At 50.0% G+C, this 24,690-nt stretch overlaps 11 protein-coding genes across 11 annotated transcripts; 6 read left to right on the top strand and 5 right to left on the bottom strand.

Moving 5' to 3' along the window:
* Positions 1-577: 577 nt before the first annotated feature.
* On the top strand, positions 578-2,499 carry VE01_00705 (uncharacterized protein). The gene is made up of 4 exons (XM_018270233.2): positions 578-1,046; positions 1,163-1,290; positions 1,341-1,413; positions 1,459-2,499. The coding sequence occupies exons 1-4, from the start codon at positions 725-727 to the stop codon at positions 2,196-2,198; spliced, it is 1,263 nt and encodes a 420-aa protein (XP_018134820.2). The 5' UTR covers positions 578-724; the 3' UTR covers positions 2,199-2,499.
* Positions 2,500-4,698: 2,199 nt separating this feature from the next.
* Positions 4,699-6,384, top strand: VE01_00704 (uncharacterized protein; the record flags this gene model as incomplete). The annotated part of the gene is made up of 4 exons (XM_018270232.2): positions 4,699-4,907; positions 4,979-5,120; positions 5,170-5,465; positions 5,512-6,384. The coding sequence occupies exons 1-4, from the start codon at positions 4,851-4,853 to the stop codon at positions 6,382-6,384; spliced, it is 1,368 nt and encodes a 455-aa protein (XP_018134819.1). The 5' UTR covers positions 4,699-4,850.
* Positions 6,385-6,448: 64 nt separating this feature from the next.
* VE01_00701 (uncharacterized protein) lies at positions 6,449-10,486 on the bottom strand. Its single transcript, XM_018270229.2, has 2 exons — positions 8,997-10,486; positions 6,449-8,695 (listed from the first exon to the last, which is right to left on the bottom strand). The coding sequence occupies exons 1-2, from the start codon at positions 10,360-10,362 to the stop codon at positions 7,857-7,859; spliced, it is 2,205 nt and encodes a 734-aa protein (XP_018134816.2). The 5' UTR covers positions 10,363-10,486; the 3' UTR covers positions 6,449-7,856.
* VE01_00703 (uncharacterized protein) lies at positions 6,684-7,762 on the top strand. Its single transcript, XM_018270231.2, has 2 exons — positions 6,684-6,764; positions 6,808-7,762. The coding sequence occupies exons 1-2, from the start codon at positions 6,707-6,709 to the stop codon at positions 7,638-7,640; spliced, it is 891 nt and encodes a 296-aa protein (XP_018134814.1). The 5' UTR covers positions 6,684-6,706; the 3' UTR covers positions 7,641-7,762.
* A 163-nt stretch (positions 10,487-10,649) lies between the features above and the next one.
* Positions 10,650-12,504, top strand: VE01_00700 (uncharacterized protein). Its single transcript, XM_018270228.2, has 2 exons — positions 10,650-10,725; positions 10,776-12,504. Exons 1-2 carry the CDS (start codon positions 10,701-10,703, stop codon positions 12,338-12,340), a joined length of 1,590 nt encoding a protein of 529 aa, XP_018134815.1. The 5' UTR covers positions 10,650-10,700; the 3' UTR covers positions 12,341-12,504.
* Positions 12,494-13,809, bottom strand: VE01_00699 (uncharacterized protein). Its single transcript, XM_018270227.2, has 5 exons — positions 13,432-13,809; positions 13,353-13,379; positions 13,168-13,304; positions 12,883-13,117; positions 12,494-12,826 (listed from the first exon to the last, which is right to left on the bottom strand). The coding sequence occupies exons 1-5, from the start codon at positions 13,664-13,666 to the stop codon at positions 12,732-12,734; spliced, it is 729 nt and encodes a 242-aa protein (XP_018134770.1). The 5' UTR covers positions 13,667-13,809; the 3' UTR covers positions 12,494-12,731.
* Positions 13,810-13,850: 41 nt separating this feature from the next.
* Positions 13,851-16,018, bottom strand: VE01_00698 (uncharacterized protein). The gene is made up of 4 exons (XM_018270226.2): positions 15,926-16,018; positions 15,756-15,872; positions 15,518-15,704; positions 13,851-15,470 (listed from the first exon to the last, which is right to left on the bottom strand). The coding sequence occupies exons 1-4, from the start codon at positions 15,950-15,952 to the stop codon at positions 14,284-14,286; spliced, it is 1,518 nt and encodes a 505-aa protein (XP_018134769.1). The 5' UTR covers positions 15,953-16,018; the 3' UTR covers positions 13,851-14,283.
* UBC6 (E2 ubiquitin-conjugating protein ubc6) lies at positions 15,991-17,464 on the top strand. The gene is made up of 3 exons (XM_018270225.2): positions 15,991-16,259; positions 16,309-16,388; positions 16,437-17,464. Exons 1-3 carry the CDS (start codon positions 16,233-16,235, stop codon positions 17,158-17,160), a joined length of 831 nt encoding a protein of 276 aa, XP_018134764.1. The 5' UTR covers positions 15,991-16,232; the 3' UTR covers positions 17,161-17,464.
* A 3,144-nt stretch (positions 17,465-20,608) lies between these two features.
* On the top strand, positions 20,609-21,930 carry HPT1 (hypoxanthine-guanine phosphoribosyltransferase). Its single transcript, XM_018270224.2, has 3 exons — positions 20,609-20,743; positions 20,815-21,255; positions 21,311-21,930. Exons 1-3 carry the CDS (start codon positions 20,708-20,710, stop codon positions 21,470-21,472), a joined length of 639 nt encoding a protein of 212 aa, XP_018134763.1. The 5' UTR covers positions 20,609-20,707; the 3' UTR covers positions 21,473-21,930.
* A 552-nt stretch (positions 21,931-22,482) lies between these two features.
* On the bottom strand, positions 22,483-23,058 carry VE01_00695 (uncharacterized protein; the record flags this gene model as incomplete). The annotated part of the gene is made up of 2 exons (XM_018270223.1): positions 22,483-22,710; positions 22,852-23,058. 2 exons carry the CDS (start codon positions 23,056-23,058, stop codon positions 22,483-22,485), a joined length of 435 nt encoding a protein of 144 aa, XP_018134762.1.
* A 268-nt stretch (positions 23,059-23,326) lies between these two features.
* PRSS16 (Thymus-specific serine protease) lies at positions 23,327-24,620 on the bottom strand (the record flags this gene model as incomplete). Its single annotated transcript, XM_018270222.1, has 5 exons — positions 23,327-23,537; positions 23,602-23,894; positions 23,980-24,134; positions 24,216-24,333; positions 24,420-24,620. The coding sequence occupies 5 exons, from the start codon at positions 24,618-24,620 to the stop codon at positions 23,327-23,329; spliced, it is 978 nt and encodes a 325-aa protein (XP_018134761.1).
* Between the last annotated feature and the right edge of the window lie 70 nt (positions 24,621-24,690).

Raw genomic sequence — 24,690 nt, 5'->3', positions numbered from 1 at the left:
CCTCGTATATTCATCAATGTTCCACAATTTTGAGAATAATTTTAAAATAAACCTTTGAAGTTTTATGTGGCCAGTTTATATTTACGCAACGACAAAGTGTGGAAATAGAGATTCCGCAAAATACTTCAGTATTCAAATGATTATTGTGTTTGTATAGCTATTTCCCCCTATATGTGACGACTTGATCCAAGGTTTGAAAGGAGGTTCTTGTCCATAGCCCCAGCCGAGGCCCAATATACTGCCGCGGTTTACCGCCCATCGTCAAGTAGCATCAACAAAACAAAACAAGGGCAACAATGAACAGGCACATTCTCAACATTAGTTGGTATGTAGCATAGTTTATTCTTCGCAATAGAGTTTGTTCTTTCTGCCAAAACAGAAGCCGTCGAAATAACTTAAAACAAGGAGGTGGAAGTCTCGTATTATTTACCTGGGGGGGATTTGTTGGAGACACAATCACGAGCCAGGTACACCATGATAACCAACAGCCTCCGGGGCCGGGATAACAAGAAATACAAAGACATAAAGACCCCTCATCTGAGTATCACCTGTTTTGAACTTCCTCCATTTACAACTCCAAACCCCTTCAAACTATCCTCGCAACCCTACCCATCAACCTTCACTATACCCAATTGAACGCAAGCCGTGTCAATTCTATAACCGACTCTTGCCGTTTCTCATATTGGCCATTTGGCGATTGAACCCGTATCGTACGCCACCGGACATGATGGCCACCCCAACTCCATTTCAAATCAACGTTTCGGAATCCTCCATAAAGTCTCTCCACGACAAGCTAAGCCTGGCTACATTCCCAGATGAGCTCATTGATGCAAATTGGGAACTCGGGGCCCCTCTCTCGCACGTGAAGCGACTGTCTGAGTACTGGCATAATGGCTTCGACTGGCGCGCGCAAGAAGCCAAACTGAACAAACTGCCGCAATTCAAAACCAAAATTGCCACAGAGAAGTTTGGGGAGCTGGACGTCCATTTTGTGCACCAGAAAAGCAAGGTGGATGGAGCGATTCCGTTGTTATTTGTTCACGGCTGTGAGTTTAATTTCCTAACACGCCGAGTTTCTGCTTGATATATGTCGGAAATGGGTCCGAGTAACTAGAGAGGCAGCTGGGAATTATATAAACGACTTGAAACTAATGATTCCTAGGGCCTGGAAGCTTCATAGAAGTGACGAAGCTACTCCCTATCCTGACGGCAGGTTCGGAGACCCAGCCAGCTTTTCACGTTGTTGCACCGTCTCTCCCAGGGTTTGGGTTCTCTGATGGCCCCAAGGAGGTGCGTATGCTTACAAAATTCCACCTAAAACCCACACTCACAACCCACAGAGAGGATTTGGCTTAAAACAACATGCTGAAACGGTTCACAATCTTATGCTCTCTCTGGGCTACGATGAATACGGTATGTCCAACGCGAGTATCATGTATCTTAGTTAACAAGGCCCAGTGACCCAGGGAGGCGACTGGGGCGCCTTCATCACTCGATCACAGGGCCTTCTATACCCCCAATCAGTCAAAGCCTCTCACCTCAACTTTTTCCCTACCGTCCCGTCCTTGACCAATGCCATCTACCACCCCATCACCACCCTTCAGGTAATGTTTAACTTCGTAACAAATTACGCCGAAAGTCGCAGGCGCCTTGCGAAAACCTCCACCTTCCTTCAAGCTGGGAGCGGCTATAATGTAATCCAAACCTCGAGGCCACAGACGATTGGTTACGCCCAAGCCGATTCCCCGGTCGCCTTGCTTGCTTGGATTTACGAGAAGCTGCACGACTGGACAGATGCATACCCCTGGACGGATGACGAGGTCCTAACCTGGGTAAGCATCTATTGGTTCTCGGCTGCCGGACCGGCCGCCTCGAGCCGTATCTACCATGAGGCTAGGGCGACGGATGTCAAACCAAAGAACGGGGATATTCACCTCATACAGGCTGCTAGAGATTATAGCTCTGGGCCGAAATTTGGATTGTCCCATTTTCCCAAGGAACTGATGCCGATGCCTTATTCATGGGGCAGCATGGTGGGGGCGGTTGTGCAGGAGGTCGAGCATGAGTCAGGTGGGCACTTTGCTGCATGGGAGAAACCTGAGGAACTATGTGGGGATGTGAGAAAGATGTTCTCTAAAGGTGGACCATGCTATGGGATCGTCAAAGGGAGGGATGGATATGTGAGCGGTACCATGTAACCCGTGGTAAGACCGCAGGAGTGGAACGCATATGAAGTGCCGTGAAGTTCGACGTGGGTGTGGGAAGAGGGCTGCAGCATGTATAACCAGGTTGGAGCACGCCGGTCAACAAATCCCTGCTCATGAATGAGCTAGAACTTCCCCATGTAACGAATCCTTAACAAAACAAACCAAACTGGGTACAAGGTTGGGTCCATTGTGCAGTGTGGCTAGGTTACACCCATATATTCTTAATATATCTTAGGTGAAACGCCAATTAAGTGGTTCGTTGTGCCCAAAGCCTTGGGCAATATAAAACGACAGAATTGTTATTGGGGACGATCGCAGCGTTATGGCGGCTGGATATAAGACCAATATAACGGGAGGTCCCTGTCCACTTACTTCACTGGTCCTTTCTTTTGACCGTCGACAGCCTGGAAGCACAGTCGTACAGTCCTACACAAGGCTGTAATTGGTAGTAATTAATGGTGTAAGTATACGAACACAGTCGATAAGAGTGAATCTATTGAAAGATGCCTGTGGAACTAACCGGCCCATAATCCGAAGCTGAAGGCATCGGCTAGATTTGTTCCGGCAAGAAGTAGCTTACGGACCGGGACAGGCGGGCGTTCGCGGCAAAGCTTGTGTAACGCCAGCAAAGGCTCCACATCGCGCAAGGAGGTGCAGCTTCACGCCTAGCACAGAACGATTTATTGACGCACCCGGACTTAGGCCTAGTTAGTGTCAATGCGCCGCCCGCCCCCGGAGGTTGCAGCGGGGGCCAAGGCTACCCATGCCGGAGATCAGTCGATCATCCATGCAGGCGCCAGACAGGGCACTTCCTGATTTGGATTTGACGGCGGCCAATATGGGAAAAGGGATGCCATCGGCGGCCCTGGAGCGACAAAACCGTCCATTGCCACTGCATCAAGTCTTGAATCTACAATAGTAGGGTTTATTGGGGGACCTACTTTGTTGCATTGTTAGGAATGAGAAATGCCCGAAAATGATATATCCAGAGGTTGCATTTGTTGGCTCTGCTGTTGGATGTTGGACATGTAATGTCTTTGTGTTGGATTCGTTGGCGAAATGTGTGTTGCAAAAATGCGAGGAAAATATAATACGACAGGCTGGAAAGCCGAGGCTTGATGTGGAAGCAGTGCGGCCTCATCTTTCCATATACAGACAGGCCGACATGAGCATGCACAGGCAAGATCGTAACCCTCCTTGTCAGTCCCCACCAGTTTCGCTCCAGATTCGCCCCAGATTCGAGGATCCACTCGTTCCTTGCAAGCAATCCATTCGCCATACATTAGTACTTGCAACGCACGTACCAAACCGATACGGGCAATGATGCAGTCGGCCGATTGGACATGATTCCGTCTCTTGTCCCCATCTGCCTGATCTGGAACACTCTTTGCATATGTACTGCGCAATTCACAGTGGAACATCCAGAGAAAAGGCCCACGCACAGCCATGGCATGCATACACAGTACAGTATGCACATTTCCCGTGCTACACTATCTTGCCCTCGTCGAATTGCTTCTTAATTTCGTCCACTATTGCTGGCGATAGCTGCGGACCCGTGTCCTGGGATTGCCCCATGCAATTAGGGTTCGGATTGGGAGGGCTTTGGTGAGCGAAGCAACTTCGGCGGGGGAACTGGAGTTGCTGCTGTGCTTAAGTATAGGAACTTAGCCGTATGCAATTATGTCTAGTGTTCTGAGACCGCGACGATCTTGACCCAGGGATTCCCCACCGGTTTGGGGTTGGTCTAGTCGGTACTCACGTACCGCCAGCGAGAAAGCGGGCTAAATTCAGGTAGTCTGATCTTACGCATTCTCGGAACGGCACCCGGCTCCCCATGAAACACAATATAGACCTGTTAGCTGTTGCCGAATCCTAATTCGACCCTCATTCTAGCTGCCGCGAGGCGTTTGCTCACAGTTCTTCTAATAGCCGGTAGGGGACTGATATGTTGGTTGGTGCTTGGGGCGTAGTCCCCCTTCACTAAGAAAACAATCGCTATCCAGTCCAACATGAATGGACATGTCAGACTAGAGAATTCTGACTAGCTTATGGCCATCAGGGCCGCTAATGACAATGCGTCCATATCTTGATATCAGATTTAGTCGCTTAGCAAAATATGATAGATATGCAAGGTCTCTCTCGTCATGAGATATGCGACGGCGATCGTTTCTTTTGTACCCTTGACCTCCTATTCTGTGGCGTTTCCAACTCCGTCTCAGTTGACAGACCACTTTATGGAGAGCTGCACGCCATGCCCCAAGACATCCATCCGTTTAGTGCCTCCTTGTCGAGGATTTTCCCAGCCAACCAGGCTCCTGGCAGCTGCTATCAGGTTTAGGGTGGAGGGCCTCATGAGCTTGGGCTTTCCTGGGTTGTACCGAATTAATGCCTTCTAATATAGGTACATCCATTTTGAACAAGCCCCGGCAATACAAGCGATGGCGCGAGTCGTTAGCTTTGGGGCGTAGTAGAATGATGTTGAAGAGGGCCGGTCCAGGCTAAGATTTGGCATCTCTGATATATGTAGAACGAGGGCTCCGTTTGAAGTTCTCCCGTTCATTTGATAAATTTGTACCACTTCCGCCGGCGAGCTAAGCTTTGGATATATGCATCATTGATCTCATTTGTTGATTAATATTCAATATGTCGATGGCACCGCCTGGCACGTCAACGGGGAGATTTCATATCATCCTCGGATATGTAAGCTTGATTACCTGCGTGCTGGGATTGCAAACCGTCCCCCAAGGTTTCCTACTGACCAAGCTGTTAAGATCCCTCGCAAAAGAACCTGGCAAGAATTGAAGGATTTTGTACACCAGGCTGGTTTTCAAGTCGCACACGTCCAGATCCATGCGGGCCTACACTCCGGCTGGATCTGTGTTGACGGCGAAGACAACTTCTGGAGGCTCGGAGGTATGGGTTGCAACCTAATTGCGGAAGGCTAGATGTCTAACCAGTGTAGAATGGCTCAAACAGGCCGAATGGGATGGGAATCGCTTCCAGGTTGACATGAGAAACTATGATCAAGAAACGCCTCTTGGTCCCTCATCGTACATCCCGCTGGAGAGCCCACGTTCTGCCCGAAGCTCTTATTCAGTGGCACCTATTGCTCCCACGACTAGTAGTATGAACGAAAATTCTCAGTTTGCTTATGCATATAAGCCGATAATGCAGATAGCCACAACACAGGCATACTCTTGTGGAACCAGCGCCCTCGGATATTCTGTGGCAAGCCCGCATCAGTACTCGTTTGGACCGGTAAGAGTCCTCGCGCCTTTCTAGGACCTATCCTAAACTGCAACAGGTTTCGCCCACTTACACAACATCCTTCGTGCAACCATTGATGTATGGCCAAGGTGGCATCCAACAACCCAACGCTACGCCCACATATCAGTATGCATATGCGCCATACCCCACCGCGACAAGTGCTCTCACATCTCCCCCCTTTTCGCAACCGGCAGGCCCTCCCTCACCACCGACCACCATTCGCCTGGAAAACCGGCGTTTGCATCTCACACGCACTAGTGGCGCCTCCAGTGAGAAAGAGATCCGAAAGCGCGTGCTGGCCGCCTGTCCCGCACACACGACAAACCCAATCGAAGCAATCGAGATCCCATCACACGCGGATGGACGACAGAGGGGCCATGCGCTCATTCTTCTACAGACAGAGGAGCAGGCGCGCTTGGTGCGAGAGCGCCTGGATGGGATGAGCGTGAAAGGCTCGGATGGAAGGAAACATGCGCTTAAGGTCAAATTTGCCCAGGAGGGAGCACCCGAGAGGGCGGAAGAGTTGGCCGTGAAGATGGCGGCATTTAGCATGGGCGGCCAAGGCGGTGTCGAACAAGAGCTGGGATCGCCTCAGGGTGTGGAGGGTAATGGAAAAGGGATTGTCGAGACAGGAGAAATGTCACCTCCTGCAGAGCCTGACTATGAGAGGGAGAGGCGGAGAAGTAGCCTTCCGATTGCCAATGGGAGCAGTCTGGTGCTGCCTGGGGCTGCAGGGCTATCCACCTCTGCTGTTGCGAAGGATAGGTCGGAACATCGTGAATCGGCGCGCAAGAATGAGGTGAAGGGAGGAGAGGAGAAACATTCCCACAAAGATAGGGAGAAGGGGCAAGAGAGAAAGCACCATGTCTCGTCGAGTGCAAAGGGTACTGGAAAGAACAAGAAGCAGTAAAGGAAATTATAATGCTGACGATATATTTAGTGACTGAAGTAATTAGTTAGAGGGATATATATGTCAGGCCTTTACAATATATTTGTTGTTATTATTTACCCCACGGCTCACCTAATTAGATACTGTGGTATATTTCAGAACACGAAACTACAGCAAATATACTCATTTCAACGATAAGTGACCGGTTTGGTGCGTAATGTTAAGAAGCAGAACAATGAGGTCCACTTTCGACACAGCAAGGTCAACAAACATTTCTCTTACACTGCAGAGCAGCAAAACTTCATCTCAGCGTCAGTCTAGTTGACTCCAAAACTTCATCGCCATGGCACCCAACGACCAGCATAGCTCTAGATCCAAACCAGTGAGGTCAAAATCAGGCAGTAAGTAATTTACTAAATGAGGTGGACTCTCTAATTCAGACAGAATACCGCATCAAATCATCATTGTTCCGTCAACCGCCGCTGGTGCCTGACGCCCACAGTGCCGACCCAAACTTCACAAATATATTCTCAAATAGAGATCGGCCTTCGACATCAAATCCTTCAGGCCCAGTGCCCACCAACTCCACCTATCTCAGCTCGGACTCCAGTATCAGTTTTCGACGCGAACGCCTGGGCCTCTACGTCCAAAACTACGTCCCACCTCCCGGACCGCAATATACGGCTCTCCAGGCCGCCCACAGAGAGCCACAGCCAAAGCCTGGACCCAAACCAATCGACTGGGGAGGCTGGGACATCCCAAAACCAAAACAGGACAATGCAGATGAGAATGCTGAGCCGGTGCTGTGGGGAGGAGCACCTGCGGGCGATAATAGCGTGAAGTGGGCCCCGACGAGCGGAAAGGGAAAGAAGAAGAACAAAAGCAAGGCGTCGCGTTTCCAGGGGCATTTTTTGGAGCCACCGGTGGCGAGGATCAAAGTGGACATCCAAGAAAAAGGCGTGAAGTGGCGAACCTCCCCTATCGATGGTGGACCTGGTACAGGGCTGGGCGACACTGCTGTGGATTCCCAAACGCAATTCATGCCCTGGGAGGCCCCTGACATGGATGGAAGTCTTAACTGTATGGAAACGGAGATGGCCGATGCCAATGCTTCATCCGTGGCTAAAAACCGGAACGATCGAAATGCCCGTGGCAGTTACCATCGTTCCGGTTTCTATTTCCTGGAGCCGCGTCCTGCACCGTTTGTGCTGGAGGTGAGCGACGACGAAGAGGAGAACTCGGAAGACGATGAGGACGAGGACGAGGATGTGAAGTAATGTGAATGGGATATGAAGATGTAGGCTTTTCGGCTGCCACATCCACATTGCTTTGCAATCGTTCGAACTGTACAAGTGGGGCTTTATTGATTCCGAGCTGGAAGTTTCAAGGCAAAACAGAACCATAGAGAGCAATGTTACCTGTCAGCTCCATATAATGCATTGCATATTCATAATAACGGACATGCAACCTTTTTCTCTGTGAACATGATGGCATTAAACACCTTTCCCTTCCACCCATGTCCCACTCTTGCCGCCTTCTTTTCTCACTACCCTCAATCCTTCAACCCTCATCCCTTTATCAACAGCCTTACACATATCGTACACTGTCAATGAGGCGACCGACGCTGCGGTAAGTGCTTCCATTTCCACCCCCGTCTTCCCTTCGCAGTCTACAACTGCCTTGATATCGATACGTCCATAGTTTTCCTGGCCGACGCCATCACCAGCAGAAACTTCCCCAGGCACAAGCTCCAGGTCTAACTGCACACGTGTGATAAACAGTGGATGACACAGCGGAACCAGATCAGAAGTACGCTTCGCACCCATAATCCCCGCAATCCGAGCGACGCTCAACACATCGCCCTTCTTCATCTGGTTCGCCGCTATCAGCTGCGCCGCCGTTGCATTGCTAAAGTACAGCGAGCAGACGGCTGTTGCTGAGCGGGAGGTGGGGTCTTTTGCGGAAATGTCCACCATGTGGGCGCTGCCGGAAGGAGTTAGGTGTGTGAGTCTTGGGGCTGAGGCTGGCGGGATGGGGGACTTGGGTGAAGATTTTGCTGGTAAGCAATTCGTGGAAGAGATCATGCGCATTATAACAGGGTCTCCCAGTTGACTATATTTTCCTGTGGCGCGAAGCGGCGACAGTACAGGAGATAGTTTTGGGAACCTATTCCCGGCGTGGTAATGCCGTAGAAACGTTCGAGGGAAGCTACTGAGAAGATGTAGAGGCACATGTCGCCTCGTCGAAGTAGAAACAGCTGTAGGCTGCATGTCGCATATATTCAGATGGTTATTGGCATGGGGTGAATTCAACTTTGCAACTTCTGGTGAATCTGCCCAATGTTAGCACCCAAGTCTCACCTGTTATCTAAGTTGGCAGTGAAGTCGCTAGTTTCCCCGAAAAGAATCGTCACGTGGAAGCGGCAGAATCGAGAAATGTGTTAAATGTTATGAATTGGATAATAGTAAAAAATATGCTCACTCCCATATATATACACAGTAGATGGCCAAGGGTATATGCTCATGTACCGATATGAAAACCCCGAACCGTATCGCCAGTCGCCGCTCATAATCCGTGAATCACTTGATTGCCAGCCCGCCCCAATGCATGACACAAGAAATCCTTTCACCCACCTATCAATATCATCGGCCGATTCTTCATGTCCTTGAGCTCTCCCATTCCGGCATGCTTCTCTTTCTTTCCCTTAACCGCTATTCCAATGACGTCCAGCAGTTTACTTTCATTATTCAGCATGCCGAGTGCACCGTCCACTCGGCCTTCTCTTCGATCCATTTCAATCTTCTTCATTGCCTCGAAGGCTTCCTCGTCTATCGGGTTCCCTGAATTGTTCTCCCTGAGAATGTCACGTAAAGACACTTCATCGTTGCCAAACAGGCAGACTTTTAGATTCCCGTCGCTTGTGATGCGCAGCCGATTGCAAGTGCCGCAGAAGTTATGTGTCATGCTCGTAATAAATCCGAACTTGCCCACAAACCCAGAAACTCTGTATGTCTTACTGGTATCGTTCTTGTGATCCTGCACCTTCTCCACGCCGGGATATTTCTCTTTTATGCGGTCCAGCATCTCTTGGAATGGCAGCATCTTCCCCTCCGACCATTTATTGCCGTCGAAGGGCATGTATTCGATGAAACGCACCTCGATGTCCTTCTCTCGCCCGAGTTCAACAAAATCAAGTATCTCCCGGTCGTTGAGGCCACGCATGACAACACAGTTGATCTTGAGCTTTATACCTGCACCCAGGGCGTTCATTTCAAGTATCCGGTCGATAGAGCGCTGGACTGCATCGAAGCCTTTCCGACGCGTCATGATCTGAAACTGGTAGGGATCCAGAGTGTCAAGGGATAGGTTGATACCAGTCAGCCCTGCTTCTACCATTGGATCTAGCTTCCTCCACAAGCTAATCCCATTTGTTGTCAAGCAGAGGTCTTTCAATCCCTCTCTCCCAGCCCTTGCTCCTCGTAGTTGTCCAATTTGCTGCATCATTGGCACGATGTCTTTTCGAACTGTCGGTTCGCCGCCTGTGAGTCGTATCTTTGTGACGCCTTGAGATACGAAGAGCTCGGATAGCAAAACAATCTCGGGGGTGGTGAGCAGGTGTGATGGTGGCGACTGTGGGACACCCTCTTCAGGCATACAGTAGAGGCACCGGAGGTTGCATTTTTCGGTAATAGAGATTCGGAGGTAGTCATGTTGGCGATAGAAGGTGTCGGTAAGAAAGGAGGAGAAAGGCGCCGCCTCTTGAATGCGTTTAAAGCGTGACGGCTTGAACTTTTGCGGAGATTCTGGAGCGTCGACTGGGTGGGTTGGGATGCGTTCCGGAGTTGGGGATCCGAGGATGGGCGCAGCTGATTCTCGCTGCGGAGCTGATTTGTGGTAAGAAGCTGCTGTAATGGAGTAGAATGGTGGTTGCAGATGAGGCCTCCAGCTTGAGCGCATCAACGCCACACCAGAGCGCCGAGCATATTTCTCCACGGCCATGATTCCTCAGCTTGCTTGAAGGCCAGGAATATTGGAAGAGATCTATGAAACAAACATTGTCAAAGTAAATTAGACTGAACGTAGTTGACGAGAAATAAATATGGCCGGAGATGTCAAGGAGAACCTATGCCTTGTGACTGATTACTAAAACGAGGGGAAGCTAAGCTTGGGGAGAGGCGGGTTGCTCCGCATAGCGTAGGATTCCACCGCCTTTGGTGGCGGGCATCGGCATTTGGAGCCCAATACGCCGACAGCCTATCGCGGGGTCATTGTTTATCAGCACGCCGCGACAAAGCTACACTTTCTCTCGCGACTGTCGATTGCTGGCTGTTTCTGAAATGCAGTTCTCGCGGCCGCTGAAATGTAAGCACCATGTCCCACAGCTGATGACAAGATTTGTAACACAATTACAGCTTCAGCGCATTGTCTTCCGAGTCCTGATGGCGCATATATTGCAACAATAATCCAGGCGAAACTAATCATTCGCACAACGCGATCCCTTCAAGCTACGCGCGCAATACCCCTACCCGCTGCCTTCTCAACGTCGATATCGAACTTTCTTTGGTCACCTTCGTCACAACGAATCCTTCTTTCATCTGATAACACGATCCGCGTTTTCTCTGCCGTCACCCCCCAATATTCAGCTACAATCGCATCGCCAACGTCTGAAACAACCAAGGCGGTCTACATATCGTTTGGCGCCTCCCACGATGAAGTTCTTGTTTTCTCAGACTTCGGGCTGAAGCTCACAATATTCAATCTCGCGACTAGCACGTCGATAGATATTCCAGCGCCTAAGTTGTTTCTTCCAGGCAACGCTGCGAAAGGCTATGGATACCGACCCAGAACCCAACAACTCGCCTTACTATCTCGAGGCTCTGGAAAGGATGTGATTAGTCTACATTCTAAAGAAACATACAAGGTATTCCGATCATGGAACCCTGATACAATCGATGCGCAGGCGTTGAGTTGGAGTCCAGATGGCAAATGGCTGGCCGTGATTGAGTCAGCTGCTCAAGGCCATAGGATACTGTTCTACACGGCTGATGGGCATTTATTTAAGGCCTGGACGGGCCCACGGCCAACCGCAGATGAAAAGGATATAGATTGTGGAGCTGGGGTGAAGACAATCGAATGGAGCGTTGACGGGCGACAGCTCGCAGTAGGAGACTACAGCCAGAGGGTGACTATATTATCTATGGCAAACTTCTCCGAGGCAATGAGGCTCGACCATTCCACAACAATAAGACCAGACGGCATACATATATGGCAGGAAAAATTAAAGGCCACCCCGTCTGGTCTTGACCGCTCCTATAACGTCCAGACACAGGTGACTTGTCCACCGACGGCGGCTTCGTCGACACCCGTGCCGGAAACCAAATCTGGAATTGTAAGTATCGCCATTGATGCATCAGGCACACTCATAGCCTCCCGGTGCGAGAATCTACCAACGACAGTATTCATCTGGGACTCCTCATCAAAAATCCTCAAAGCTGTCCTGATCCAGCATTCGCCCATTGCCAAGGCTACATGGCATCCAACAATCAATGAGGTCCTCATAATCCGCTGCGAGGGCGAGGAGTCGAAAGGAGTTGCATACATCTGGGAGCCATCCTGGGAGGAGCCAAAAATTGTTAATTTCGGCACCCAGCTACCCGAGGGAAAAATCATGGGGAAGGCCGTGATCCGTTGGTTGAGGACATCTGACTCCGGCTCCCCCGCATTGTTCTTTAGCGACACACATGATTGTATCCTGGCGTCCATTTCCGAGACAGGGGCTACAGACGTGGACCTGCCTTGGAAAGATGCTAAAGAGAAGGCAGTGGATATATATGGACAGTTGGAGGAGAGCCCGCTTGTTCTTGTTCCTGCTGAGAAGGGGAAGGCAACAGCGAGGCAGATTATGGATAATGAGCCAACGATTACCACATTCGGGGCTCTTGAGGATATGGACGACACATTCCATTTTAAGAGATGACGCAGGCGTTAGCACAGGAGCAATATACCACAAGCCGTTTTGCAGGACTTTTGACTCGGTAATGTATGGGTGGGGGAGTTTGTTAATCGGATCAAAAATGTATGGCTATAGACTATTCATCAAGATTAGTTTCGGTGAGGTTCAAAGGCGCTGGGGAAAATAGGATTATAATTCTAAAATTTCTACAGACTGTCTATTAAACCTATATTTATATATCGCTCCAGCGCCGTGGTATATACAAGCTGCGTGGCGCGGCTACCGAAACCACGGTATGCCGTACATGTATTCGTTGCCAAACACTTTTCCTTCCCAGTTCTTTCGCACACAATGCGGACGCCGCTGCTGCCTTGGCAGTCGTTGTAGCATGGCTATCCTATACCTCTATGGAGGCTTATTGTCCCTTCTTGCCCTTGTTTGCCTTGGCGGAGATAGTGTCGAGTGTCCTGAAGGCATTCGCGATTTGGTTGACACTGCTAACGACGAGAGCTACATTATATCATATCAGCATTATGCTCTCCGAAGCAAGGAAAGAAAATACGTACTCGATGGGATCATGATCCAGAAGAAGTTCATGAGGAAGTAGTAGCACCAGAAGTACAGGAACTCGGGGCGGCTGTACACGACACCCTTATAGTAGTGGTCGAACATGCTGGTGGCATAGTACAGAATGCAGCCGTAGATCTGGCCGGTAGAGACTATGATCTGGAGGGGGTGGCGCAGGGGATGCGAGGTTGTGATAAATCCGGCGATGATGAAGCAGAGGGGGCCCCAAAGGAACTGCGAGGATGGTCAGCGGTGAATGATAGGGGCAGGGAATGGAGGCATACAGCAGTGATGGTCTCCATGCAGAGGACAAAGGGGTCAGAGGTCAGGTAGCGCGAGTCGGAGAGGGAGTACTCCTTCCAGAGCTGTCCGAAGAGATCTTGTTTTGGGCCCATCAGGGTGTGGTTGACGGAGAAGTACCCTGCGATTGTCAATTATCTTCCTCATACATTGTAATATAATTTCGTACCTTCGAAGAAGAGGTGGATGCATCCAGCTGCGATCGTTAGCTTGTGGGCCCAGCATGAGAGTTGGGGGGGGGCACATACAAAGAATGAACCACCAGATGGTGATTTTCTCTGAGGTGCGAAGGTTTGGGTGCAACTTATCGACGACAATCTGCGCGATGAGCAGTACCGTTGCGCAGACGCCGCCGAATGCTGCGAGAAGCACTGGGACAGACCATTCGTTCGCGAGGTATGAGGCAATCTCGACCTCAATGGGGTAGTAAGGATGGTCGGTGATAAGAGGGTTGGTGAGGTTAGAGATGATTCCGGAAGCCATTATTGCGGCTGTGTTCTACTGAGAGAACGGCGGTCAGATGTATGGTAGTAAGAGACGTAACGGTGATAAATCAATTTGGTCTGGTTGGGTACCCTTGAAGTTATATAAGTTTCGTTGCTGCGGTTTACAATAGTCCCAATCGGGATAAGCTGGTTTTGCCATGGTCACTGCGTATTCGGATTCCTGCCAACTCCCAACTATAATTGGTTACGTAACACACTTAAAACACGTGATGTGGGATTTCTGTCGTATTCGCATTGCCCCTGCCCCTTTCTTCTCAGCTTCACAAGGCCATAATTCAATCAAAGGCTGACTCTCATTTCCACCATTTTTAATGAACGCTATTAACGCTGGATATTTCGCCTTTATTGGAGAAAGTTCTAAAGTTTCATTCCCTCTCTTCATTGCCATCAAAAATTTGACAAATCCAGGTACTGTCCTTGCCAAATATTGTGGTCAACGCAACCAAGACATTTCCGTCCCGCCCAGAGATTTCTAAGATTAGGAGATTTTGTATACAAATGAGCCCAAGATCCACCAACGGTCCCATTCTAGCTTGGCAACCCTCAGCCTCAAAAATGAAGCTTTCCAAGCATCGTAATATCATACAGGTAGACCTACAAAAAGTTGATACCGACTCCGAACTGGAGCCCCTTTCTCCCCTCCTCTCCCCTCCTGAGGACTAGAGGCAAGCTGAAGTTGAGCTCAAACCTCGCCGCTGGGTGCGCATAGACGATGCCAACTCCCGCCGCCAAACTGGGCAGGCCTTCTGCCAGCTTCGCAATTGTCGAAGTGACACTGTTCGACGTAGATCCCTTCGTTTGCTGTAATGCCAGGAGTCTGCCGCCATTCGCAAAGACCTGCAGTCTCAGTGGGGTATCCTTTCCGACCCTTGGAAAGGGGAAGAGTAGGTTCACAGAGCCAGCAGCGAAGACGTCCCCTCCGACAGAATCGGGGCCATCTCTTGGCCCTAAGCCACCAATCTTGAATCCGCGAACATCAGTTGGGCCTCCGAGCTGAAACCTGTCGTTGATGCGGGATGCCTGTGGTGTAGAACCCGTACCGATTGGCAACGGGTACAGTAAACCAGCGCGAAGACCTCCAGTTAACGTGATACCACTATCCTCCTTCCCAGGCAGCGGAATAGCGACAGCTCCAGACGTTTCGACTTCGGATTTCAAGAATGCCACATCTCCTTGCAGCGGCCCCCAACCAGCTAGCTCAGAAACTGTTCGCATGAAGTAGCCGCTTGTTGGTAGGAAAGGGTGGTTCCGTCTCTCTTTGAACCAGGTGTGCGTGATGCTGCTCTTAACGCTATCGCCAGCATCGTGTCGTACGGATGGAGATGCATTTGCCGCTAGAGCAGTGATCTGTCGCCATGCCCCTGTGTACGCTACTTCGTGCCTGCTCTGACCGTCGGCCCATCTGACCCTGGCGTTACCACCCTTGAGAACTTCTTCGTGACTAGCCCACTGCTTCTGAGTCGAGCTTGCAAAACCGTCCAGCGAAAACCGAATATCAGGATCACTCAGAATCGGTGTGTCGAAGGTTGCGGTATATGACGACCTTGTCCTTGTGCCAGCGGAGGCGTTGATATTAAGAGATTCGGCTCCACCGAAGATGTTTCGCAGGAGAAGGTTGCCGTATGCCGAACCCTCTGTATTTCCAAGGTCCGTTCCGGTCTTCAAAGCAATCCTTCCCTTCTCCTTCACCGCAAGGAAGATATCAATGTCGGATGTCGTTGATAACGGGTCGGTGGAGTCGGGCTTGTCGATAAACATGGAAACACCCTCATGGTAAATGTCTGTGTTGTTAGTACAATCTCGCTATAACCCAAGGCAAGGTGCTCACCAAATCTTCGCAGCTTGTCAGCACTTGTACCCGCTAGCTGCAAGGCCTCCTGTAGAGTATATGGCCTGTCATTGTTTGCGCTCAGTATAGGAGCGAATAGCCGATCGAGGAAGCTTTTCCTGGTATTCGTAGCTCCAATAACGCGGATGGATGAGATGGTAACTGGAAGAGTAGAATTGGAAGAAATCTATTATCATGAGCTTCGTTCTCGACTCTTCTTCCAACACTGGTGACTCACTAAATCTTGCAATCTTTGTTGTGCCTTTGCATATTGCGCCTGAACCCGTTCTTGAACTGCCTTCTCCCGCTCCTCGAGCACCTTTGGGTCGATGTCGCGATTTAGGGCCGCGAAGACCTAATTGTCAAGTCAGTGAATCTTTCTGTGCCTACATGTAGAGTTCGACTCACCTCGCCTTCACTATCCGGGTATGCCATGACTCTGTTAGACGTCAACAACCAGGGTGACAGATAAATTGGAGTCAGTTGAGCTTACGTAATCAGCCGATTGGCTTCATCTTGTGAAAGTCACCTCAGGTGGCCAGAACTGGGACGTATTTTCGACCCGGCAATCTTTGTTACAATAGACCTCCTGGATCCGACCATTCTCTTTTACATTAATAATCGCCTGCACCCTGGTGGACCGTTCTGCGCAGAAAAGTTTCACAGAAAGTACGACTCAAAACCCCCACCTCGTCATCGTCCCCCCGGCCTCAATATGGCCAGCCGCGCAGCCAACAAACGGGTTTGTCACTCCAACTGAACTACTCGTGAGAACATGCTGACCATTCTAGTTAACAAAGGAATATAAGACGATATCCGAGAACCCGCCGCCATACATTGTTGCGCATCCCTCCGAGTCCAACATCCTCGAGTATGTCTCAGACTCTTTGGACCACCATATCAAACTAACATGGCGCAGATGGCACTACATAATCACCGGGCCAGAGAAGACACCCTACTATAACGGACAGTACTGGGGCACACTGATCTTCCCACCGGACTACCCCTTTGCGCCGCCTGCGATCCGCATGCACACACCCTCAGGACGCTTCCAATCCTCAACCCGGCTATGCCTATCCATCTCCGACTTCCACCCCAAATCCTTCAACCCCGCCTGGGAAGTCTCCACCATCCTCATCGGCCTCCTCTCCTTCATGACCTCCGAAGAAATGACCACCGGCTCCGTCGCCGCCACAGAAGCCGAGCGCAAATGGACCACCGCCCGCACCCGCTGGTGGAACTCAACCGGCGGCGGCTCCTCCACCCGACTCCTCCCCGGCATGCCTGTGCCCAAGGGCAACGGCGCCATCAAAGCCGGCGACGGCGGCGCGAAGTTCAGATCCGAGTGGCCCGAGCTGGATAAGGAGAACTGGAAGTGGATGGAGGAGAACAGGATTAACCCCGCGACAGGGGACCGCATGCCGGACCCGAATGCGCCGGTGTGCTCACCCCAGGCGGCAGCGTTTGGGAGGCGGCCGAGTGGGAGCGCGGCTACGATTGGGGCTGCGGTTCATGGGGGGCAGGTTGCGAGGGAGGTGGGACAGAGCTGGATTGCGAGGAATAAGTTGTTGGTTGCTGGCGCGGTGATCTTCACGTATGTGTTGATTGCGCGGTTGCTAGGGGATGGGACGGGTGATGTTTAGGAGAGCTGGCAGGGGCCATAATTTAATGGCCATAATGTAATATACGACCCGAGTTTGGCGTGTGGGCAGGGCATAACGGGAGTCTGGCGATGGGAGGGAAGTTCGTGTTTAATCATGATGATACGGATAGAGGGCGCTAGTATTAATATCTGTACGGATTACGATGCTATACCCGCCTATGTGAATAAAGGAAGGGTCTACATCGGACGCCTGGCACGGACTGATGGATGCAGGTTTTTGTTTGCGCGGTTTAGACTACCTTGCTTAAATATGCGAGCAAATGGATCAAGAATTCACATCAGACAAATGTCAGTCATCGAAGTAGCATTGGTACGTAGTCATTGTATTGCGAACGTTGATCGCAGTCGTCGTTGAAAGCAATGTAGTTCTCAGAATCAAACCGCCCACCCCCATTCGTCAAAACCAGCAACTCATCAGCATATCATCTCGCCATCCTCAGCCTCTCCGTTCCAGCCCCCCCTTCCGTCGTAGCTCCATCCGCTTTTGTCAAACCGTCCCATCGCGCAAGTGCCGCATGGTGTGTGTGAAGTGGGTGTGAGATCGAGGTGTGGAGGTTGGGCAGCCAGAGGGGTTTATTTTCCGCACGAGGCGCAGGAGCAGCTGCTTCCGCAGTTGCCTGTGGTTGCGTGTGTTAGTTACGTGCTAGCTAGTCATGATTGTGATCTCGGGCATCATTTCATCTGACAGCGGGGTCATTGGAGTGGGGTTGAGGAGTCAAATGCCGACGGAAGCTGTGGAAACTTACAGGAAGAAGAGCCGGAGCATCCACAGTCACCCATGATGATTGATTTGGAGGTTTGGTTGGTTTGGTTGGTTTTTGGAGTTGGTGTTTGTTTGATTTGATTGTAGGTTTGGATGTTGTTGGTGTTAAAGAGGCACGAAAGGTGCTGGGTTGTCGAGGCCTTTCTATAGTCTCCAAGCACGACAACTGGAGTGTAGGCGGGGTGTTTATTTAACCCCCTCTAGCCAATGAATGATCGCGCCTGCCCTCAGTTTTGCTCATATCAGCTCACTTTACGGTGGGGGCGGGGGTATCAGAAGACAGCGGCAACAAGGAAGCTAAGGAAGGTACGACCCCACTTGAGCGTCTGAGAAGATGCCCTTGATGCTTTGATGCTTTGAATAGTAAGAGCTGCCCGGGAATGCATTTGTTATGGAATTCAAACACTAATCGCCTACCTGCCAAATAATCATTTGTTGAGGTTTATGGGGGCATACGATGATTGTCAGACATGGATGAGCCTTTTGTGCTGCTTTTAGTCTCCAACGACGCCGCCCCTCCCCCCACCTTCATCTCCACCACTCAGGCTTCAAACCGTAAAGCTGTGTCAACCTGAAGGATGCACGAGGCGTTTTCGAACTTGTAAGCAAAGTGGCCAACGGTAGCTACCGCGCTGATCTTCTTTTGTTATCCGAAAGTATGTGATATTTACCGGAGGGTGTGGTGATACGTGACTGACGACGCTTAGTATGAAACCAACCTTCCTCGACCCCCCTCCTCTGCTCTCACACCCCCTCACCACTTCACTACTTACGAGTCCTGCAGGTGACCCTGTCGTTCAACCGTGCTACGTTATATATGGCATCTACCGCCCTTAGTCTGGGTCTCATTACTAGCTAGAGGTATATGGAGGTACGGCCAAGCTCGGCTTATCCCCAGCATCAAACTTTAGCCAGTTGCAGCCAGCCCAGGGCGGTAGATTCCATAAAGCACAGTGGCAGTGCATCCAAGGAACCGGACCCTCGGCTCTATTGTGTAACGTGACCACGCAGCAACCAACACATGGGGGGACGTCTAACCACGGCGTGGGGTTATTTCACTCGATCGACCGATGGCACAGTCCTTCTCTGATTGGAGTGAGTGAAGATATATAAAATCTTACAAGAGGGTCCAAGTTACGCAACTACTACAAGGCTACATGAAGCTACACACTTCACGCCGGGGAGAGCGTGGAGTCTTTTTGGTAATCACGATACGTAAAGGACACTCTACGCCTCGATGAAAAGCTCACATGGGGGTCTTTCACTGTTATAGTTGGGCCATCAGTCGGTGCGGGAACAGAAACCACATGCTGAAACCTTAATTTACACACCATGTCTTGCAAGGATTTCGAGGTTCTCATTTCTAGCAACAGAACCGATCTCTGGTTGGACTGATAACACGGAAACTCAGAGGCACAGCTTCACCCGGCATCGGCCAACGGGCTAGAGGTCTAGAGGGTCTTATTCTTAGGGACTTCAGGAGGGTGTACTGCAAATATCTAGGCGATATTTCATTTTCAAATAGCTTCACAATCCCCCCCCCCACCTTTCTTGATGTGCTTCCACCGGATACGCCCGCTTTCAATAGCCACATTCCGCTTCAATAAGTGGGTCGAAACAAGAGACTGCTGTACAACTTCACTGTGGCACAATCATATATGGAACTCGTTTGTAACAGGTCCACACGCTTCAAGCCAACAAACGTAAAGTGTGGGAAAGCTGAAAGTGTGGCTGCCCGGATTTCCGCATTGGGAACACCCGGCAGCACTGGCGTTATGACTTTCCTTTTTATCCCACGTTGCGCTTGGCATCTTATGACCCCCCCATGGGCATCCTACGGAAGAACTAGGGCGTCAAAGTGATAGGTTGCCTTGTTTACGGGCTGGTTGATGATGGTGGGCACACCTTCTCAAGTTGAGCTGTGGTGTATATAAAGCTTGAGGGTTCCATCGATCTAGATGAGAATACCAAAGCTCTTCGATATCAACACTCACACTCAATACAAACCCAACACACACCACCAAACCCCAAAAACCTTTAAACCTTTAATCGTCATCATGCCTGGCTGCTCTTGCGCTGCTGCCTGTGAGTAGCTTCACTCTTACCTGCCGTAGTCACTTACCTGATAATATCCAGGCACCTGCGAGACAGGATGCAGCTGCTCCGGCTGCGGATGCGGAACCTGCGCGAAGTGAACGGATATTTACGGCCCTCCGCTCTGTGATGCTCATTTCACATCACCGATCCTCGTACGGAGTTGTCTGGGCGGCTCGGCGATGGCAATATCATATATGAGAGAGCAATGTGGGGGCGGTGATAGTTTGGATGGTGCGGGGGATGCATGGTTGTTTCTATTCTGATGAGGTGGGGAATGTATGGTTGTTTTTATTTGATTTACCACAAATGAATTGGAATTACTCCCCAAATTTGATAATTCCTTGGTGTACGCAAGCCATTCCATGTAGATATAATATGAGACTATTCTTCATCTTGATCAGTTCCTCCAATCATTGATGTCGACTTGAAACTAGCCTCGGCGCGGACAAGTGCCTTATCGACCCAAAATTTCTTATCGATTAGGGCCAATAGGCGAGATGGTGGGGTATCGTATCGCTCTTAAAAGTCTAATAGTGCCAAAGGTCTTGGCGTTCCCGCCTTCTCAAGCCACTGACGAGGAAATATTTCTGAACTAATATTTCTCACGATACCCTCAGTCAGGAACTGCTATAAACCCCCTCCCATCACTGCCCAACTAACCGCAACGATGGCCATCGAAAAAGTCTACCTCACATACAACGAGGTAAGCCCACCCATCTGTTTTTTCCACTCCTCTTTACCCCGCCATCCCGCTGACCTTGACCCCCCCGCCAGATCCACCAGCTCTGCCAGGAAGCTGCGCCCAAGATTCTCAATGAGTTCAAACCACAACTCATGATCGCCATCGGTGGCGGCGGCTACGTGCCCGCGCGCATGCTGCGCTCCTTCCTCAAGAAATCCGGATCGCCCAACATCCCTATCCAGGCCATCGGGCTGTCTCTCTACGAGGAGCTGCCCTCAACTACTCCTGGGACCTCGACTCCTGGTGATGTCGAGCAGTTGGGTACGAAGGTGACGAGGACACAGTGGTTGGATCTGTCGAGTTTGGGAGAGATGTCGAACTTGATCGGAAAGAGGATCTTGATTGTGGATGAGGTCGATGATACCAGGACTACGCTCGAGTATGCCGTTAAGGAGCTCGAGAAGGATGTCGAGGCCGCGAGGCAAAGGCTGGGAATCGAGGGCGAGACTACATTCTCGATCTTCGTGCTACACGTAAGTGCTCCTAGTTTCGTAGGCTGACATGGAGGCGGGTGCTAATGAAAAACAGAACAAGGAGAAGGAGAAGAAGGGCAAGCTGCCAGAGGAGCTGCTGAAGGATGATCGTTACTTGGCTGCCAGGACGGTGGGCGATGTCTGGATCTGCTACCCGTGGGAGGCGACGGACATCATCGAGCATGATGCTATGGCCGCGAAGCAGTCGGGAATGTGAGGTAGGGATGGAGATGGGGCGTTTATACAGACTTCGATATAAGAGCTATACATAGAGCTATACATATACGCGTCAGAGTGCTTGGTAGAAGACGCTTTCATGGAGTCTAAATGCGGGATGTGATATCGATCTCGCGCTTCTCATAGCCACCACTCCCCTCGCCATATCATCTCATGAATTTCACCAATGAAGAATTCATCCTAGATCGGTCAGTCCCTAAAGATGGGGGATACGGGCGGCTAGAGCCGGATTCATCGGAGGTGGTGGGGTTAATATTGGAGACCCTATTATTGAGGGGTACCCAAAGGTGGCGGCCACGGAGTGGACAAATAGACAAAGTCAGTGCTGATCTACCTTGATAATGCGCTGTTTGGCAGAATCTATGGGAAGTGTGGATTATTATAACATTCGCTAGTTAAGTGGTTATGATATGCAGCTTGCAATACCAGGATTTTACGTACTTACTTTGCACTAACAGTAATCTTTCCTCCCTCGTTCCTTCCATATAAGTAAGTGATCAGTTCTTTCCTCGTGTTTTCTCGGTCGTTCTTGCTTATTTGAGATTACGGTCGCTCCTTCTTCGTGTCGTTTCGTCGTTCGTACTGAGTTGGGAATCTAGTCGCTCCTTCCTCCTGTGCTCTCATCGTTGTTGCTTATTTGGGGTTTTAGTCGCTTCTTCCTCGTGTCTCCTCGTCGTTCTTGCTTATTTGGGCTTTTGGTCGGTCCTTCCTTTACTGATGAATTATCGAACGGGACTAATATGATAATCATCAACCCCCTCCTCGTATTATTTCACCAATTAATGTTAAGAAACTTCTCTGCTATTCCTCCAAAAAATTAAACGATATTAATTAAATTATTATTCCTTGATAGACAACCAGAAGACTATCACCATTATCTCAACCACCGTCCCTAACTATTTAGAATAAATTGCACACTTCCAAGCTCCCTTTAACTAATATCGATAATTAAAAACCGTGGATTAGATCCTATCTCTACCTGCCCCTAAATTAGGTGCAGCTCTTCTGCTCATAAAACTCAGCTACCCACTTCTTAACATAGGCGATCTCTGCCTCCTGTACCGCCTTCACCCCTGGATTCATGCTCTGGCTCAAGACGTATCTGAGCAGTGATGCCCACCAGGAATGACGAATACGGGCACCTCCTCGGTTGACTGAAGGGGACCACCCGGCCAAAATTTGCTGGATACACCTCTCGTTCCCCACTGATCCAATTCTCTGTGCCTTGGGTCAGCTGGTGTGCAGTTCGGAGTGAAGCAGAACTGTAATGCTGCTGGAAGTGATGGTGCTTTCTTATCCATTAGACCACATGAGACGTGTTGAGTTGGTGTAATCCCACCCGCCCGTATGTGCGTTCACCGTCTCGGTGGTACGGCCATTAGCAAGACCGTATTTGTATCCCTTGTCGCCTGGGAAGAGGCGACTGCAGATTCCCGCGGCATAATCTGTTGTGATGGTGCGAGAAATGAGGGACGGCCGATTGTTGGGGGGTGCACTGCATGAGAGAAAGCCCGGCACAATTAGTGACTGGTTGCAAGGGAGGGTATCAAAGGCAATGGATCTCATTTCGAACTTACACTTGGAAAGTCCATAACGTGGGTTCATTGCATGTAAGCCACCAGTACCGGCGGTCACGAGGACTCTTTGGACTTAGGTCTATGACGCTCGAGCTTGTTGCATTGAGCGTCCAGTCAAGGCAGAGTTAGGAGAGAGCCAATCTTCGTAGAGAGTAAGGTTATCGGTATTGCTAAACAAGACTGCACCCATGCAACCTAGACGGGTTGTTATTAATAAATATTATAAAGAAAGTAGACTCAGTGGCTATAGGGTCCAATTACTCACGGTTGGCAATAAAATCAGTTTTAAACCACGAGGCGAAATTTGGAAGTGCCTTTTCAAGTCCAACCCCTTCTTCAGGTATGGCGGAACCTGGAACACCGTCCACCGCGCCTTCTATTGCGTCGCACATATGTAGAAACAGAGAGGTAGTGCCCACATTGGAGAACATCTCTATTTGCCAGTTATCTAGGCCAAATACCAAGGCCCTGGATGGAGTCAGCGAGCCATTCCATGTCGAGATCTGAGGAGCAAGATGTTCCGTATACAGACCTTGCAAAATCATCATAATTCAGAGCTCCTGTGCTAAACATATCTTTTAGATCAGCAACCTTGATAGGGTCGCCCGTGGTAATTGTATCACCAACATGTTGTGCAATACGCACCAAATCCCGACTGCAATTCTGGGGCATGGCTGTACGAATAAGATCGTAGTACTCCCAATACTCGATGTTAGCTTGGGAAGGAGCACTCATTGCATGATATGCCCAAAAAGTTCCAGGGTCAAGGCGGCTTGTCCAGGCTGCAAGCATCCCCGGATACGAGCAACCAACGGATACCCATGGCTACAGGTAACGAGAAATATCAGTAATTTATGTGGTTCCTAAGAAGAGCTTGATGCTCTATACGTCGCAGGAGGTTGATACATACCGCTTGTGGGGCATTGCTCGAAGCATCCGTATCAAAGGGCAGCTTAACCGTCCGGGCAAAGTGAGTATAATCGGCGATGGTTTGCTCGACGGTCAGATACTTAAATGCCTCTGCATCCAGCACCTCATACGGAGAGGACTCTCCCCAATACCTGTCTATTTTCCAATACCGTTAACTCTTATAGGCCCGTGAAAGGAGGTAACGTGGACATCCCCACGTTACCTCCGATAACTTACGTTCTACCAGAATGATGGCCGCCTTGACCTCCTGTGCGTAGACAAACCAAAAGCTCCCATTGCCCACATCAGATGCCGTAATACTGGCGTCTAATTCTGGACCATTGATAAAAATTACCTGTGTGGTTTAGCTGTAGTTTTTTTAATTGGCTCATTTCGTAAGATCTCAACGGGCGTATGAATAGGGACACGAAATGTGCTTACAAGTGAACCCTGACCACCCCAGAACTCAGAATTATACCAATATCGTTGTTGAAATGTTCCCAGGCTTGGATTTGTATGATATATATACTGTTCGAAGGTTGAGTTGTAGATCGGCGGTTCCCACACGAAAAATTGAGCAAAGACCTGCCCAATGCCAAACAGTATCACATAGACAACAAGACGGAACGTTGAGAACCACATATTTGAGGAATTAGATAATAGTAGATTTCGGAGAACTCAACCTCGAAAAATCGTGTCTTAAAGCCGTTAT

Source organism: Pseudogymnoascus verrucosus (genome assembly GCF_001662655.1).
Source record: "Pseudogymnoascus verrucosus strain UAMH 10579 unplaced genomic scaffold scaffold_2, whole genome shotgun sequence".
Classification (NCBI taxonomy): Eukaryota; Fungi; Ascomycota; class Leotiomycetes; order Thelebolales; family Thelebolaceae; genus Pseudogymnoascus; species Pseudogymnoascus verrucosus.
Note: the sequence above shows the minus strand (reverse complement) of the source record. Positions and strands in the feature narration are given on the sequence as shown.

Coding starts and splice junctions, on each gene's coding strand:
- VE01_00705 (XM_018270233.2), top strand. CDS start 725: ATGATGGCCACCCCAACTCCATTTCAAATCAACGTTTCGGAATCCTCC. Junction 1,291..1,340: donor TCTCTGATGGCCCCAAGGAG/GTGCGTATGCTT, acceptor CACAACCCACAG/AGAGGATTTGGCTTAAAACA. Junction 1,414..1,458: donor TCTGGGCTACGATGAATACG/GTATGTCCAACG, acceptor AACAAGGCCCAG/TGACCCAGGGAGGCGACTGG.
- VE01_00703 (XM_018270231.2), top strand. CDS start 6,707: ATGGCACCCAACGACCAGCATAGCTCTAGATCCAAACCAGTGAGGTCA. Junction 6,765..6,807: donor AGTGAGGTCAAAATCAGGCA/GTAAGTAATTTA, acceptor TAATTCAGACAG/AATACCGCATCAAATCATCA.
- VE01_00701 (XM_018270229.2), bottom strand. CDS start 10,362: ATGGCCGTGGAGAAATATGCTCGGCGCTCTGGTGTGGCGTTGATGCGC. Junction 8,696..8,996: donor TCGGCCGATGATATTGATAG/GTGGGTGAAAGG, acceptor AACATTGGGCAG/ATTCACCAGAAGTTGCAAAG.
- VE01_00700 (XM_018270228.2), top strand. CDS start 10,701: ATGCAGTTCTCGCGGCCGCTGAAAT. Junction 10,726..10,775: donor GTTCTCGCGGCCGCTGAAAT/GTAAGCACCATG, acceptor ACACAATTACAG/CTTCAGCGCATTGTCTTCCG.
- VE01_00699 (XM_018270227.2), bottom strand. CDS start 13,666: ATGGCTTCCGGAATCATCTCTAACCTCACCAACCCTCTTATCACCGAC. Junction 13,305..13,352: donor CATCCACCTCTTCTTCGAAG/GTACGAAATTAT, acceptor TGACAATCGCAG/GGTACTTCTCCGTCAACCAC. Junction 13,118..13,167: donor GCATGGAGACCATCACTGCT/GTATGCCTCCAT, acceptor CCATCCTCGCAG/TTCCTTTGGGGCCCCCTCTG.
- VE01_00698 (XM_018270226.2), bottom strand. CDS start 15,952: ATGGCATACCCGGATAGTGAAGGCGAG. Junction 15,873..15,925: donor ACCCGGATAGTGAAGGCGAG/GTGAGTCGAACT, acceptor CTTGACAATTAG/GTCTTCGCGGCCCTAAATCG. Junction 15,705..15,755: donor AACAAAGATTGCAAGATTTA/GTGAGTCACCAG, acceptor TCATGATAATAG/ATTTCTTCCAATTCTACTCT.
- UBC6 (XM_018270225.2), top strand. CDS start 16,233: ATGGCCAGCCGCGCAGCCAACAAACGG. Junction 16,260..16,308: donor GCCGCGCAGCCAACAAACGG/GTTTGTCACTCC, acceptor TGACCATTCTAG/TTAACAAAGGAATATAAGAC. Junction 16,389..16,436: donor TCCGAGTCCAACATCCTCGA/GTATGTCTCAGA, acceptor AACATGGCGCAG/ATGGCACTACATAATCACCG.
- HPT1 (XM_018270224.2), top strand. CDS start 20,708: ATGGCCATCGAAAAAGTCTACCTCACATACAACGAG. Junction 20,744..20,814: donor TCTACCTCACATACAACGAG/GTAAGCCCACCC, acceptor CCCCCCCGCCAG/ATCCACCAGCTCTGCCAGGA. Junction 21,256..21,310: donor TCTCGATCTTCGTGCTACAC/GTAAGTGCTCCT, acceptor AATGAAAAACAG/AACAAGGAGAAGGAGAAGAA.